Here is a 15,825-nt window from a genome sequence, read left to right as displayed (position 1 = left end):
TTCATTACAGGAGTTTAATAATCGGCTATCGCCTTTTGAAATGTAAGACGATAGGCTTGCTATTGTTTCATATTTCCATTTAAGTTAATATCTTAATGAAAAATGTCTGTTCCTTGTATACATGCCAAGTATCAGAGAGGAAAAGGCAAAGCAAGAGGTTTCACTTTCGCCAAAATCTATCCAAAATAATCGCAATACGTTTCTATGGGTTTACGTTGGCCCTAAGCTTTTCACCTGCCTTTGTTAGGGTGGAAAAATAAGCATCTCGTCATTATATACAGATCTCTAATAAGATTTTCTGTTGGTTAAGTCATTTTACTGTGTGGAATTTATTTTACCATTTGTTGACCGGTTAATGAGGGTCAGTTAGTCAGCAGCAAAATTGACCGACATTTCCACCCCTAAAATTGACCATGAACATTTAAAAGTTATGTAAAAAGCCAGTCCTACTGTTACAACTCTTAAATAAGATTGAACATATGCAAAATAACTTTCTCCAGTACTTGATATTGAGCACACTTTAATTTCATTCAAACCATTTCTATTTGCAGAAATATATTCTAACTATGCTGTGATTTTTTTTAATGATCAGGCATCATTACTGAACTGCGTTGCAAAGAACAAAGTTTAGGAGAAACTTGAGAAACAAAGTAGCTGAGACTATTTTCAATCAAAGGAATAAAAGATGTATTTGGAGGATTCAACCAGAATTCAATGATACACAAACGTTACCAGAGCAAAGCTCTTTCTACGCTACATGACTGGTGCGGTAACCTGCTTGGTGGTGCAACAGAATTTAAAATGAATTGTCTCATAATGGCTTTCTGCCACTCAAACCTAAATGGTATTCACAATACAAAAGACCCTACCTAACCTTTTAATGGGATACTGTAGCTGCATTAGTCTGATTTATCCTCTTTTAAAAATAAAAAAAACTTTGAAGTTAATACTAAGTTTTTCAGGAATCCGTCATCTCTTGCTCATAAAAAAAACTATACAATCCACAGATCTCATCTATTGTTATGTATTTGACCCATATGGAAGATGGTGTCTGTTTGGATGTTAACAAATTGAATGAAAATAAGAATAGGCCGGGATGATACCAGTATCGCGATACTCGTTAGTATCATGGCAAAGAAGTAAACTACGAAGCGGATTTAACTTATTTAGGAAAACAGCCCTAATGTTGGAAACAAACCTCATAATGTTGTGATTAGGATTGCAAAGTGTCGGAAACTTTCTGGTAAATTTCCAGAAATTTTCCATTTATTTTAGCCCTGGAATTTGGGGATGTTTGCTTAAATTCATCAAAAAAAGTTAGCTTATCAAATTTAAAATCAAATTTATTTACATTGCCCTTCTTACATCAGCTGATATCTCAAAGTGCTGTACAAAAACCCAGCCTAAAACCTCAAACAGCAAGCAATACAGGTGTAGAAGCACGGTGGCTAGGAAAAACTCCCTAGAAAGGTCAAAACCTAGGGAGAAACCTAGAGAGGAACCAGACTATGTGGGGTGGCCAGTCCTCTTCTGGCTGTGCCGGGTGGAGATTATAACAGAACATGGCCAAGATGTTCAAATGTTCATAAATGACCAGCGTGGTCAAATAATAATAATCACAGGCAGAACAGTTGAAACTGGAGCAGCAGCACGGCCATCATGTCAGGTAGTCCTGAGGCATGGTCCTAGGGCTCCGAGAGAGAGAAAGAGAGAATTAGAGAGAGCATACTTAAATTCACACAGGACACCGGATAGGATAGGAGAAGTACTCCAGATATAACAAACTGACCCTAGCCCCCCGACACATAAACTACTGCAGCATAAATACTGGAGGATGAGACAGGAGGGGTCAGGAGACACTGTGGCCCCATCCGATGACACCCCCGGACAGGGCCAAACAGGAAGCATATAACCCCACCCACTTTGCCAAAGCACAGCCCCCACACCACTAGAGGGATATCTTCAACCACCAACTTACCATCCTGAGACAAGGCCGAGTGTAGCCCACAAAGATCTCCGCCACGGCACAACCCAAGGGGGCGGGACCAAACCATAACTGGTGGGGTCCCAAACGAAAACAACCATGACTTAGAGCGTTCACACCGATGATTGAGTTAAATACTTTATAAACTACACGAGCTGAAAACAAACAAAACTTCTGCAGCACAGCACACACAATCAAACTGTCGCGCCACCCAGAGCCCCTCCCCAAAGAGCAGAACGAGCTCTCTTTATTTCCTCCTTCCTTACTGCTCATGCACTCTTAAAGTGGCAGCGCACGGTGAAGGCTCCGTACAGATTTCACCACAACCTGCCTAAATGACTACCCACCCATAACACTCACATCTGTAGCCATGGGTCACATCAACACCATTATCCCAGAAACCCTAGACCCACTCTAACCCACTCAGAGACCTGACTGTGTAGTGCAAGCACAACAACCTCTCCCTCAACGTGATCAAGACAAAGGAGATGATTGTGGCCTACAGGAAAAAGAGGACCGAGCACACCTCTATTCTCATCGACGGGGCTGTAGTGGAGCAGTTTGAGAGCTTAACTTCCTAGGCGTCCACATCCCCAACAAACTAACATGGTCCAAGCACACCAAGAGAGTCGTGAAGAGGGCACGACAAAACCTATTCCCCCTCAGGAGACTGAAAAGATTTGGCATGGGTCCTCAGATCCTTAAAATGTTTTACAGCTGCACCATCGAGAGCATCCTGACGGGTTGCATCACTGCCTGGTACGGCAACTGCTTGGCCTCCGACCGCAAGGCACTACAGAGGGTAGTACGTATGGCCCAGTACATCACCGGGGCCAAGCTACCTGCTATCCAGGACCTCTATCCCAGGCAGTGTCAGAGGAAGGCCCTAAAAATTGTCAAAGACTGCAGCTACCCTGTTCTCTCTGCTACTGCATGGCAAGCGGTACCGGAGCGTCAAATATAGGTCCAAGAGGCATCTAAACAGCTTTTAACCCCAAGCCATAAGACTCCTGAACAGCTAATCAAATGGCTACACAGACTAATTGCATTGCCCCCCCCCCGCCCCCAACGCTGCTGCTACTCTCTGTTATTATCTATGCATAGTCACTTTAATTACTCAACCTACATGTACATATTACCTCGATACCGGTGCCCCCTGTATATAGCCTCCACGTTGACTCTGTACCGGTACCCCCTGTATATAGCCTCCACGTTGACTCTGTACTGGTACCCGCTGTATATAGCCTCCACATTGACTCTGTACTGGTACCCCCTGTATATAGCCTCCACGTTGACTCTGTACTGGTACCCCCTGTATATAGCCTCCACGTTGACTCTGTACCGGTACCCCCTGTATATAGCCTCCACATTGACTCTGTACCTGTACTCTCTGTTTATAGCCTCCATGTTGACTCTGTACCGGTACCCCCTGTATATAGCCTACACATTGACTCTGTATCGGTACCCCCTGTATATAGCCTCCACATTGACTCTGTACCTGTACTCCCTGTTTATAGCCTCCACGTTGACTCTGTACCGGTACCCCCCGTATATAACCTCCACGTTGACTCTGTACTGGTACCCGCTGTATATAGCCTCCACATTGACTCTGTACTGGTACCCCCTGTATATAGCCTCCACGTTGACTCTGTACCGGTACCCCCTGTATATAGCCTCCACGTTGACTCTGTACTGGTACCCCATGTATATAGCCTCCACATTGACTCTGTACTGGTACCCCCTGTATATAGCCTCCACATTGACTCTGTATCAGTACCCCCTGTTTATAGCCTCCACATTGACTCTGTATCGGTACCCCCTGTATATAGCCTCCACGTTGACTCTGTACTGGTACCCGCTGTATATAGCCTCCACATTGACTCTGTACTGGTACCCCCTGTATATAGCCTCCACGATGACTCTGTACTGGTACCCCCTGTATATAGCCTCCACATTGACTCTGTATCGGTACCCCCTGTATATAGACCCGCTATTGTTATTTACTGAAGCTCTTTAATCATTTATTATTCTAATCTCTTACTTTTTTGTAGGTATTTTCTTAAAACTGCATTGTTGGTTAAGTGCGTGTAAGTAAGCATTTTACTGTAAGGTCTACACCTGTTCTATTCGGCACATGTGACAAATAGAATTTGATTTGAAGTAGAACAAATGCCGGAATGTCGCAGTGTCCCTTTAAGTTAGTAGTGTCATAAGATTTGAATTAGTTGAGTGTCTGTGATAGTTGACTGAGGCTAAGAACACTTGGTGCTTATTATTCAAGGGGAACGTAGGCCTAGGCTAGCCCTTTTCTACATTTCAGTTGACAGTTTCATAGATTTATATGTGGGGTATCCTTTTGGGAAAAATGGATGGGATAACGTTTAGCTCCCCGTTTAAACAGGTTTTAAATGAGAGAAAAAAACTCATTGATTTGGCTTCATGTGCTTAATGTATTCTCTTCTGAATCTGTGCCTTTTGTCTTCTGTAGAACTTTCCACCAGGAACACTTGGAAGATTCTCAATACGACGTGCTCAGAGTCACTGAAGTGCCTGCCCTGCATCTGTCATTCCTAGACCGTACCAGTGTAAATCAGAACCCTACTTTGGTTCAGCTCTTACCTGCAAGTCTCGGGTCTTTCCAAAGAGCATGTTGCCAATGCCGTCTCTCTGCTCCATTGTCTGGTTACACCGAGGGATCAAGCTAAAGAAAGTGCTTTATTTCTCAAACACAGGCCAGGTCTGAGTTTCAACCATTCAAACCAACAGTTCTGTCATGCTTCTTAGTTTTAGTTGAAAATTCCTGAATAGTGTTGCCATCACAATTAACATCCTCAACACTCTGGCACTTCACTGCCCTGGTCAGTGTGTATCATAGTTGGAAATCTTTGCACATGGCTGTAGAGGGCTTCCAATTCATAGCAATTTATGTCTATAACAAAGACTGGGACGAGGACCTTGACCTCCAGCCAGGGGACATACTGACCGTCAGCAAGACGTCACTGACATCTCTTGGGCTCAAGGATGGGGACGAGGAGCACCCGGATTGCCTGGGATGGATGGTGGGAGTCAACAAGCGCACTAAGCAGAGGGGAGACTTCCCTGGGACGTATGTCCAGTATGTGGGGCCTGTGAAGATGTATGTGGTGCCCAACCAGCCTCTGCAGCAGAGACCCCTCCCAGCAGCCCCCAGGCCTCAGCCTCCCCCAGCACATCAAGGTAGGACACAGTGCCTTCAGAAAGTATTCATACCCCTTGACTTATTCCTCAATTTGTTGTTACAGCCTGAATTCAAAATTGGTGAGGAAAACATTTTATTTAATCAATCTACACACAATACCCCATAATGACAAAGTGAAAACATGTTTTTGGGCATTTTTGCTAATTTATTGAAAGTGAAGTACAGAAATATCTAATTTTACTATTCACACCCCTGAGTCAATTCTTTGTAGAAGCACCTTTGGCAGAGATTACAGCTGTGAATCTTTCTGGGTATTAGGAGCATTCTTCAAGCTCTGTCAAATTGGTTGTTGATCATTGCTACAGCCATTTTCAGGTCTTGCCGTAGATTTAAGTCATAACTGTAACTCGGCCATTAAGGAACATTCGCCATCATCTTGTTAAGCAACTCCTGTGTAGATTTGGCCTTGTGTTTTAGGTTATTGTCCTGTTGAAAGGTGAATTTATCTCCCAGTGTCTGGTGGAAAGCAGACTGAACCAGGTTTTAGTCTAGGATTTTGCCTGTGCTTAGCTCCATATCCTGAAACTCCTAGTCCTTAATGGTTACAGGCATACCCATAACATGACGCATCCATCACTACGCTTGAAAATATGGAGAATGGTACACAGTAATGTGTTGTATTGGATTTGCCCCGAACATAATACTTTGTATTCAGGACAAAAAAGGTTATTGGTTTGCCACATTTTTTGAAGTATTACTTTAGTGCCTTGTTGTAAACAGGATGCATGTCTTGGAATATTTTTAATTCTGTACAAGCATTCTTCTTTTCACTCTGAATGTTGTTGATCCATCCTCAGTTTTCTCCTCACAGCCATTAAACTCTGTTTTAAAATCACCATTGCCCTCATGGTGAAATCCCTCAGTGGTTTCCTTCCTTCTCTCCGGCAACCGAGTTAGGAAGGATCTTTGTCGTGACTGGCTATATTGATACACCATCCAAAGTGTAATTAATAACTTCACCATGCTCCAATGTCAGCTCCCCCCACATCTACCAATAGGTGCCCTTCTTTGCGAGGCATTGGAAAACCTCCCTGGTCTTTGTGATTGAATCTGTGTTTGAAATTCACTGCTTGACTAAGAGACCTTACAATTATGTGTGGGGTATGGAGATGAGGTAGCCATTTAAAAAAATCTATATATGTTATTATACACTATTATTGCACACGGAGTGAGTCAATGCAATTTACATGACTTGTTAATTAAGCACATTTTACTCCTGAACTTATTTAGGTTTTCCATAAAAGGGGTTGAATAATTATTGACTCAAGCCATTTCAGTTTGTCATTTTTTCTTAATTTGTAAAAAAAGAAATCCACATTGACATTATGTGGTATTTGTGTGGAGGTCAGTGACAAAAAAAATCTAAATTGAATACATTTTTAATTCAGGCTGTAACACACCAAAATGTGGAAAAAGTCAAGGGGTGTGAATCATTTCTGAAGGCACTGTATACACCACAGACTCCCCACATTGGGGGTCGTGTTTAAATATGAACACCCCAAGCAAGGTCATAGATTCATTCAACAGAAGTGTTCTGAAAATAGTGTTATGACAAAAGGTTTTATGATTAACTTCTGCATACAAGAATACGTACTGTACTGTAGGATTACAAGAGCAACAAACCCTGTCTACTTTTTCAACATTCTAGATGATTTTACTCTAATGTTTTTTAAATCTGTGATGTCCGCTTATCTTTTATTTGTATTTTGTTATTTACCCATAATTATTGTCTTCACATAGTATCAGCTCACCTTCCATTTCCCTTTGTACTTCAGTTCTCTGCCTGTTGCTTCCCTTCTGGAGGCAGTAAATTGTGTTGCTTGCTTTGGGAGCTTGGAAAAGCACCAGGTCAGTCTGGAAAGGGAGCAGGTAGGGGAGCTTTCTGCTGAAGCAGCACATTCCTCTGGAGCCACGTGACACTGCTTCAATATTTTCCTTCTATTCATTCTCTGTAGGGGGGCAGGTCAGCTCAGTTCCTCTCCAGGCCACAGGCCTGCTAGGAGAAATGGAAATGGTACCCACAGCTGCCCAAGCAATTCCAACCTGTTAGCCTTGGACACGTTTCCCCATGTCCCCTCTCTTTGCTGCAGCCCTGCTACTCTTGCATCTTGCATACTTGCTTTCCTTTTTTCTTTGTATGTCTCTAAAATGCCATGGGTTGCAGAGTAGTTTTTCCTTCTATTACTGACAATTTGCTCTGAAATTAAAGATGAAAAAGGTTTGACACAATTTGATTGGGAGTCAAATCTAATTTATACCTAACGTATGTACACAACACAATTAGTTACGCAAAATGGCTTCCCTGCATAGTTGCATCGAGTTATACATTTTGGGCTGTACACTTCTGTGTATTTTTGCAACGTAGGCCTATCTACTCAGGACAGGCCTTGTATTCCTGCATTGCATACGTACTTCAGGTATTTTAAATTTGGCTTTAGGCAAAAACCCTGTCATCCAACTAAGGATAGTTTGTGATATTGTAGGTGGATTGAGTGCAATATGAACTTGACATGCAATTTAGACCGTTTTTTTCAAGCCCAGGCGAACTACCTTCGTTCTTGGAGAAAAAGACTCACCCATGCTGTATAATTTAGTTTCCAGACATGCTCTACATTTTCATTCTTTTAATTGGGGAATGTTAAAGGCTTATTTTACTGGCGGGACCTATGTTAGTTATATTTAGTCTGTCTGCAGGAGACACATACCATTAAGTGCAGCCAATGGACTAGTAAAGATACCCAGCCTTGGGACAGGGAGTGACGACGGACCGTTCTACGAATTGGGTTGAGCAGGCAGTGGTGTACGGGAACACAGGGAGTGACACAGCCCAAAGCCTGGTGTCCAGGTTTCTTAATTTTCTCCACAATCCTTCCATCCAACTAAGCAGCTGGAGTAGAAGAAAACTGCTTAGAATGGCCACTGTGACGCTAGCAGAGACTTTGAGAGTTCAATTGCTGAAATGTGATTATTTTTTGATTGCTCAACATCTCAGGAACTCTACAACAAAGCATTTAAGACTGGGGCAACTAAATATAAAAACGGACATTTTCAAGGTGGTGTAGACATAGGCCTACTGCTTCGTGGAAAAAATACATGTCATCTATGCACTTAAATAGCGAATGGAGAACTGCTTTTCCCCGTGGTTCATTTTCATGCCAGCCAGTTAGGCTATACTCCTGTTGTAAAGAGAAGCAATGTGCTAAATTATTAGGAAAGTTGAGAAATAAATATAGTAGGCTTAGCCTATAGAAGGCTGATGGGATCCTCTTTTTAATAGAGGTCATCACCCTGTTTTCTCTAGCAGTTGCATAGCCTATAGAAATGTTTCGCAACATGAGCTCATGGGCCCTCATGAAGTGTTTGCATTGATGTCAGAGTGGTTAGAGGGACAATAGAGTGCTGAGTACCAGGCAGTTTGCAAGTTTGGTAGGCCTCTAATGACCATCTGCAGCATCAGAGCTTGGAGAAGCCTAATTATTGTGACTAAATGGTCATGTGCAATTTGAATGCCTTCATGTGACCGCGGTGGCGGTACTACAGTCACCGCAACAGCCCTAGTCATAGTCACTACTGAAGAAAACATTTTCTGTACAAAAACAAGTTTTTACGTCTAGGGCTATTGTTTTCTTCCGACAATGCGTTTAATAAGCTTAGGTCCAATCTGCCCTCTCACATGCAAATGTTGGGTTTAATTATGGCAGTATTTTGTGCAGTGGCCAATAGGCAGATTTTCAGATGGTCAATGCAGTCGGTAGTGTAGGCCTACAACTTCTTGAGCTGTGTTTTTGTTTGAGTCCTCTGTCTTTGATATTGTTCTGTGGAGGATTTATATTATTTCATATTGCCGATAGTATTTTCAACATAACCTTACTGTATGTAGTCTAATGCACTGTTTGTAGTACAGGCAAATATGTTTTTTTTATTGTATATTTATTTTGTTTTTGTATTGTACAGTTGCGACATAGCAAGACTGACTCAAATATGCAATACTCAGCCACTGTACAGCAGCTAGATTCCAGAGCATTTGGGAAAGGCGACCCTTGGAAGAGTGAAGGCTGCAGAGAAGCAGGGGGGTGGGGCGGACATTATACAGGAGAGAAATCGAGAGCTGGGCAGCAATTTTCCATGTTTAACGTGCAGCAGAGAGGGGGAATGTGCTGACATGGTACTTTCTGTGAACTCCAAAATGATCAGACATGGTTTAGGCTTGCGCTGCCAGGAGGCACGGGGTGCCAAGCTTATACAGTGGGTCTGAAAATGAGGCTGTGGCGCGCTGCCACCGGAGGTTATGCCTGTTCAGGTTTTTTTTTAAATTAAAATCCTTCATTGTGTTACACTGACACCCTTGAAAAACCCTCCTCACGCAAAGGGCTGTGGTGAAACATGGCCTTGCAATGGAGTGGAGGGGAGAGTGAAATTCCTGAAAGAAAATTAAACTGGGTATTTGTTGTGAAAAGATTAAAAGTTATTTAAGGGGCTGTTGTAATTTTGATTGAGCTTTGTTTGGTGTCTTTGATTGCTACAGATTTGCTGTAATAATTATTTGAAACAAGATCAAGGCCTAATGGGTATCCTATCCTATTTGTCTTCCAGGGACTTCAGCTCAAGAGTTTGTCCAGCCTTTTCCACCCCCAGAAAATGCCCTCCCCACTTTGGTGAAGTTGATAGAGGCCATTGAGAAAAAAGGTAAGATGGCTGTGTGATATCGGAACACGTTTGAATCTGATGTGTTTAGTACAAGTCATTTGACAAGAGAAGCAGCAGCATTGACCTGGAAATATGCCACAGTACTTTCGATGTGACATTAATGTATCAGTTATCCATACTTGCATGTAAACTAATGCTTTGGTAGAATATATTTTATGCATGACATGTACTGTACAGTGCCTTCAAAAGGAATTCAGACCCCTTGACTTTTCCCACATTTTGTTACGTTACAGCCTTATTCTAAAATTGATTAAATTGTTTTTTTGTTTTTCTTCAACCATCTACACACAATACCCCATAATGACATAGCAAATGCAGGTTTTGGAAAAGTTTGCTAATTTATATATATTTTTAAACTGAAATATTACATTTATATAAGTATTCAGACCCTTTACTACAAAGGTGTTGAAGCACCTTTGGCAGCAATTACAGCATCTGTTAGATCGGTTCAAGTCTGGGCTCTGGCTGGGCCATCCAAGAACATTCAGAGACTTGTCCCGAAGCCACTCCTGCTTTGTATTGGCTGTGTGCTTAGGGTCGTTGTCCCGTGGAAGGTGAACCTTTACCCCAATCTGAGGTCCTGAGCACTCTGGAGCAGGTTTTCATCAAGGATCTTTCTGTACATTTCTCCGTTCATCTTTGCCTTTATCCTGAATAGTCTGCCAGTCCCTGACTCAAAAACATTGACGCAGCATGATGATGCCACCACCATGCTTCACCGTAGGGATGGTGCCAGGTTTCCTCCAGACGTGACGCTTTGCATTCAGGCCAAAGAGTTCAATCTTGGTTTCATCAGACCAGAGAATCTTTAGGTGCCTTTTGGCAAACTCCAAGCGGGCTGTCATGTGCCTTTTACTGAGGAGTGAATTCTGTCTGGCCACGCTACCATAAAGGCCTGATTGAGAGATGGTTGTCCTTCTGGAAGGTTCTCTCATGTCCACAGAGCAACTTTACAGCTCTGTCAGAGTGACCATCAGGTTCTTGGTCACCTCCCTGACCAAGGCCGTTCTCCTCCGATTGCTCATTTTGGCCGGGCGACCAGCTCTAGGAAGAGTCTAGGTCGTTCCAAACATCGTCCATTTAAGAATGATAGAGGCCACTGTGTTCTTGGGGACCTTCAAAGCTGCAGACATTTTTCGGTACCCATCCCCAGATCTGTGCCTCGACACAATGTTGTCTCGGAGCTCTACGGACAATACCTTTGACCTCATGGCTTTCTTTATTTTTGCTCTGACATGCATTGTCAGCTATGGGACCTTTTATATAGACAGGTGTGTGCCTTTCCAAATAATGTCCAATCAATTGAATTTTTCACAGGTGGACCCCAATTAAGTTTTAGAAACAGCTCAAGGAGGATTAATGGAAACAGGATGCACCTGAGTTCAATCTTGAATCTCATAGCAAAGGGTCTGAATACTTATGTAAGTAAGGTATTTCTGTTTTTTATATTTAATAAATTAGCAACATTTAAAAAACTGTTTTTCGCTTTGTCATTATGTGTCATAATTATGTAGATTGCTGAGGATTTAAAAATAAATAAATTGTGGTATAAGGCTGTAATGTAACAAAATGTGGAAAAAGTCAAGGGGTCTGAATACTTTGTGAAGGCACTGTGTACATACATGTATTTAGCTTTGATCATGGTCCACTTAGATCCCCATGGTCTACAAACAGTGTCATTTAAAAGGTGGATCTGCTGCTAGAGGAGACACCCTGGCTTTGATAGGAACTCTCCTCTGCCTTTCCTCATTTGGGCAAAAGTCCGTCCTTGTTTTGGGATCCACCCCTGTAAACGTAATTTGCTTTTCATACAACCACATGTTTCGTCCACGTTCCCTGAGAGGACGCAGGAGTTGAGCAAATCGAATTGAGAAAAGGCCCTCTCCTCTCTCCGTCTGATCTTTGACCTTTCAGACTTAGCACTCCTGAAAGTGTCTCCTGGGCCTCCAAGTAGCATGTGGAAGGCCAGTTTAGTGTTGAAACGTTTCAGTTAGCGTCTCAGTCATGTATTTTCAGCTCTGGGAGCTGTATTTTGGATGTTTATACGTGTGACTAATTGATCCACTAATAGAGGCATGCCAGGAGAGAAAATACTATTTCAGAAGGGTAACTGTGTGTGTGTGTCAAACTCTTGCAGGTTTGGAGTGCGAGACGCTGTACAGGAAGTCTGGCTCCTTGGCTGCTGGCGGTCATAGACAGAGCCTGATTTTTGGTAAGACCCTCTTTTTCTCTCTTGCACATTATGCTTGTGCATGAATTTATTGTTCTTACATTCAACTCTTGCTGAGCTGTACAAGTTGATAGAGTCTGTTGCCATCGTCGGATAGTCATCCATTCCTGTAGGATAAAAATAATTTACTCCGAACCCTGTGACTTCAATGATTGTGGTGCTGTTCATTCTATAGCCCTGCCTATTGAGTTCAGTTAGGAAAATAACTCAGAGGGGTGATGACCATGCTGTCCTCGTGGTTCCTGTAGGATACACTACATGCTCTGTTTGTCTTTGCTCTATTTCAACAGTGGGCCATTAACACAGCCTTTGTTTGTGTAGAGAAATAGGCCAGTCTGTTCAAACGGATCAAAGAGACGGATGGATGCTGTGCCCCCCCCCACACAAAATAAACGATCTTGCATATATTGCACTTCATTATTTCACTTCTCTGTGAGCCCCGCTGTACTGAAGAGTGAGGACAGCCCCGGGAGTGTTATTTTCACTCCGTGACCGATTTTGCATTAATTGCAACATAATTGGCTCTACGAGTTCGTTCCGCTTGTTATTCTGTGCTTATCTATATACATGGCACTGTTTGTTTCGACTGGAGAAAGTAAACACTTGGGTGTTCCAAGGAATCAAGTGACCTGGAACTTGCTTAGCAACATCCATGCCACAATGAGTTTGAGTACGGTCTCCCAAAGATTTGAGCAGACAGGACGATATAGGCTAGATCAAGTGTCAACAGCATGTTCTGAGATGCACACCCCCACCCCCCACAAACACACCTTTCACATGCCACAGACAGACCGACCCAGATTCTCCCCATGCTCACACACACTCACACATGCCAGACACTCTCCCCACTGTCTATCTGCTCAGATGGAGAGCTGGACCGGACCAGGCAGGCCTTTTAAGACAGCTGTTTGCTAGCTGAGGCGTGACGGAGCAGTAAGCAGCACCCAGCCAGTCTGGCCTGCCTGTCGCATCGGTGAAAGAGGAGGAGGTTGTTATTTTAGGCTCTCAGACACTGTCATAGAACTAGTCTGGACACTGTCTCCCAGACAGCAAACTTAGCCGCACCAGAAACTCTGGCCACAAAGCACAACTCTTGGGACACCTTACCACAGAACAGGAGAACCAGCGATGTACACAAACAGACTCTGCCGTGTCTGAATTAGCGACCTAAAGTGTTCTTTTTACAGAGCTCTCGGAGCCTGAGATGGGCCAGTACGACGTCCAGGCGCTCTCAGAGGCCCTGATGGGATTCCTGCAGGACTTGCCCTCCCCCATCATCCCAGAGTGTGTCTATCCCAGCCTGAAGATTGCCCTGCAAGAGGAAGCAGGTAACGTTATCTTTAGCACTAACATGCTTCTTCATGTATCTCATTAAGAACTGATGCAAGTGATTCCAGGAGCATATTCTACTAACAAAAACAAAAACAAAAAAAACAGCTATCATTTGAAGCACACTATCAGGTGTTGAAAGAATTGTGTATATTTTGGAATCGGCTTAGAAATACAAAGCAAAATGTGAATTTGGCATTCAATAGAAAATAATATTGTCGGTTTACCATTGTGTCTCAAACCCAAGGCACTAAGGTTGTCATGCAGTTTCCTTGCTGGTTCTTATTTCCCAGAGCTGTCTGTCGAGGAGACAGGCAAGCGTGTACTGAAGGCACTGGAGCCCCCGGCCGTGCCCATGCCAGGCCTGCTCACCCTGCAGTACCTGCTCAGACACTTGGACCGAGTGGGCCAAAGCTCGCCCCACAATGGCCTGGACCCTCACACCCTCGCACTCCTCTTCAGCCCTCTGCTGCTCCCCGCTGGGTCAGTCTCACATTTAAAGAAATACCTATGTCGTTATGGGGGGGGGGGGGGGGGGGGTTGTCCAGCCAATAGACACAGAGGGAAAGGGAGAGAGAAATACTGGCCAGCCAATAGACACGGAGATAGAAATACTGGCCAGCCAATAGACACGAGATAGAAATACTGGCCAGCCAATAGACACAGGGAGAGAGAGATACTGGCCAGCCAACAGCTAGAGGGAGAGAGAAATACTGGCCAGCCAACAGCTAGAGGGAGAGAGAAATACTGGCCAGCCAATAGACATGGGAGAGAGAGATACTGGCCAGCCAACAGCTAGAGGGAGAGAGAAATACTGGCCAGCCAATAGACATGGGAGAGAGGGAGAGAGAAATACTGGCCAACCAATAGACTCAGAGAGAGGGTGCGAGAGATACTGGCCAGCCAACAGAGAGAGGGAGAAAAAAAACTGGCCAGCCAATAGACACAGAGAGGGAGAGAGAGATACTGGCCAGCCAACAGAGAGAGGGAGAGAGAAATACTGGCCAGCCAACAGAGAGAGGGAGAGAGAAATACTGGCCAGCCAACAGAGCGAGGGAGAGAGAAATACTGGCCAGCCAACAGAGAGAGGGAGAGAGAAATACTGGCCAGCCAACAGAGAGAGGGAGAGAGAAATACTGGCCAGCCAACAGAGAGAGGGAGAGAGCGATACTGGCTAGCCAACAGAGAGAGGGAGAAAGAGATACTGGCCAGCCAACAGAGAGAGGGAGAGAGAAATACTGGCCAGCCAACAGAGAGAGGGAGAGAGAAATACTGGCCAGCCAACAGAGAGAGGGAGAGAGAAATACTGGCCAGCCAACAGAGAGAGGGAGAGAGAAATACTGGCCAGCCAACAGAGAGAGGGAGAGAGAAATACTGGCCAGCCAACAGAGAGAGGGAGAGAGAAATACTGGCCAGCCAACAGAGAGAGGGAGAGAGAAATACTGGCCAGCCAACAGAGAGAGGGAGAGAGAAATACTGGCCAGCCAACAGAGAGAGGGAGAGAGCGATACTGGCCAGCCAACAGAGAGAGGGAGAAAGAGATACTGGCCAGCCAACAGAGAGAGGGAGAGAGAAATACTGGCCAGCCAACAGAGAGAGATAGGAAGAAATGCATCAACATGACCAGCATCCTCTTGAGTTCATGCGGTTGTCAGTCTACAAAGTTTCTGGCTGTAGAAATGGTCTGCAGGTTGAGCCAGCTTGAGATAGAAGCCATAACACATCTGTTTTCCTGGAAGAACACTATTCTCTGAAGTCAGCAAAATATACAGTATGTCCCCTCAACACCTCTCCAACCAATGTCCCACGTTACTGACCTTTCCCTCCTGTACTGTTGTAAAATATGTCTCCCCTCATCCCGTTGAACCACTCTTTCCACCGTACTCCGAATAACTGACGTAGGAGTGTATTGATTTTTGTCCAGGTCAGAAGAAGATTGTCAGGTTTCTGCCCAAGTGCTGGAGAGACTGCTGGTGGTGAGGGCCTGGGAGCTGGAAGAAATGCCACCAGGTAAACACCTTGGCCATGTTCTGTTATAATCTCCACCCGGCACAGCCAGAAGAGGACTGGCCACCCCACATAGCCTGGTTCCTCTCGGGGTTTCTTCCTAGGTTTTGGCCTTTCTAGAGAGTTTTCTACACCTGCATTGCTTGCCGTTTGGGGTTTTAGGCTGGGTTTCTGTACAGCACTTTGAGATATCAGCTGATGTACGAAGAGCTATATAAATACATTTGATTTGATTTTGAAATCAAATTTGATTTGTCACATGCGCCGAATACAACAGGTGAAATGCTTACTTTACAAGCCCCTTAACAAACAATGCAGTTCAAACAATAC

At 44.0% G+C, this 15,825-nt stretch overlaps 1 protein-coding gene across 3 annotated transcripts in view; it reads left to right on the top strand.

The window, feature by feature from the left end:
• Window positions 1-15,825, top strand: part of LOC123998115 (phosphatidylinositol 3-kinase regulatory subunit gamma-like) — a 31,924-nt gene that overhangs the window by 7,858 nt on the left and 8,241 nt on the right. For 2 of the 3 annotated variants that reach the window (XM_046303042.1, XM_046303051.1), the window contains exons 2-7: window positions 4,473-5,200; window positions 9,816-9,908; window positions 12,067-12,141; window positions 13,347-13,487; window positions 13,782-13,971; window positions 15,413-15,498. In XM_046303042.1, coding sequence (XP_046158998.1) covers window positions 4,876-5,200; window positions 9,816-9,908; window positions 12,067-12,141; window positions 13,347-13,487; window positions 13,782-13,971; window positions 15,413-15,498 — 910 coding nt within the window. In that variant the 5' untranslated portion in view covers window positions 4,473-4,875. The remainder of the gene's footprint in view (window positions 1-4,472; window positions 5,201-9,815; window positions 9,909-12,066; window positions 12,142-13,346; window positions 13,488-13,781; window positions 13,972-15,412; window positions 15,499-15,825) is intronic. The other variant, XM_046303060.1, reaches the window with a different exon arrangement.

Source organism: Oncorhynchus gorbuscha, linkage group LG02, assembly GCF_021184085.1.
Source record: "Oncorhynchus gorbuscha isolate QuinsamMale2020 ecotype Even-year linkage group LG02, OgorEven_v1.0, whole genome shotgun sequence".
Classification (NCBI taxonomy): Eukaryota; Metazoa; Chordata; class Actinopteri; order Salmoniformes; family Salmonidae; genus Oncorhynchus; species Oncorhynchus gorbuscha.
This window is presented reverse-complemented; position numbering and strand designations above follow the sequence as displayed.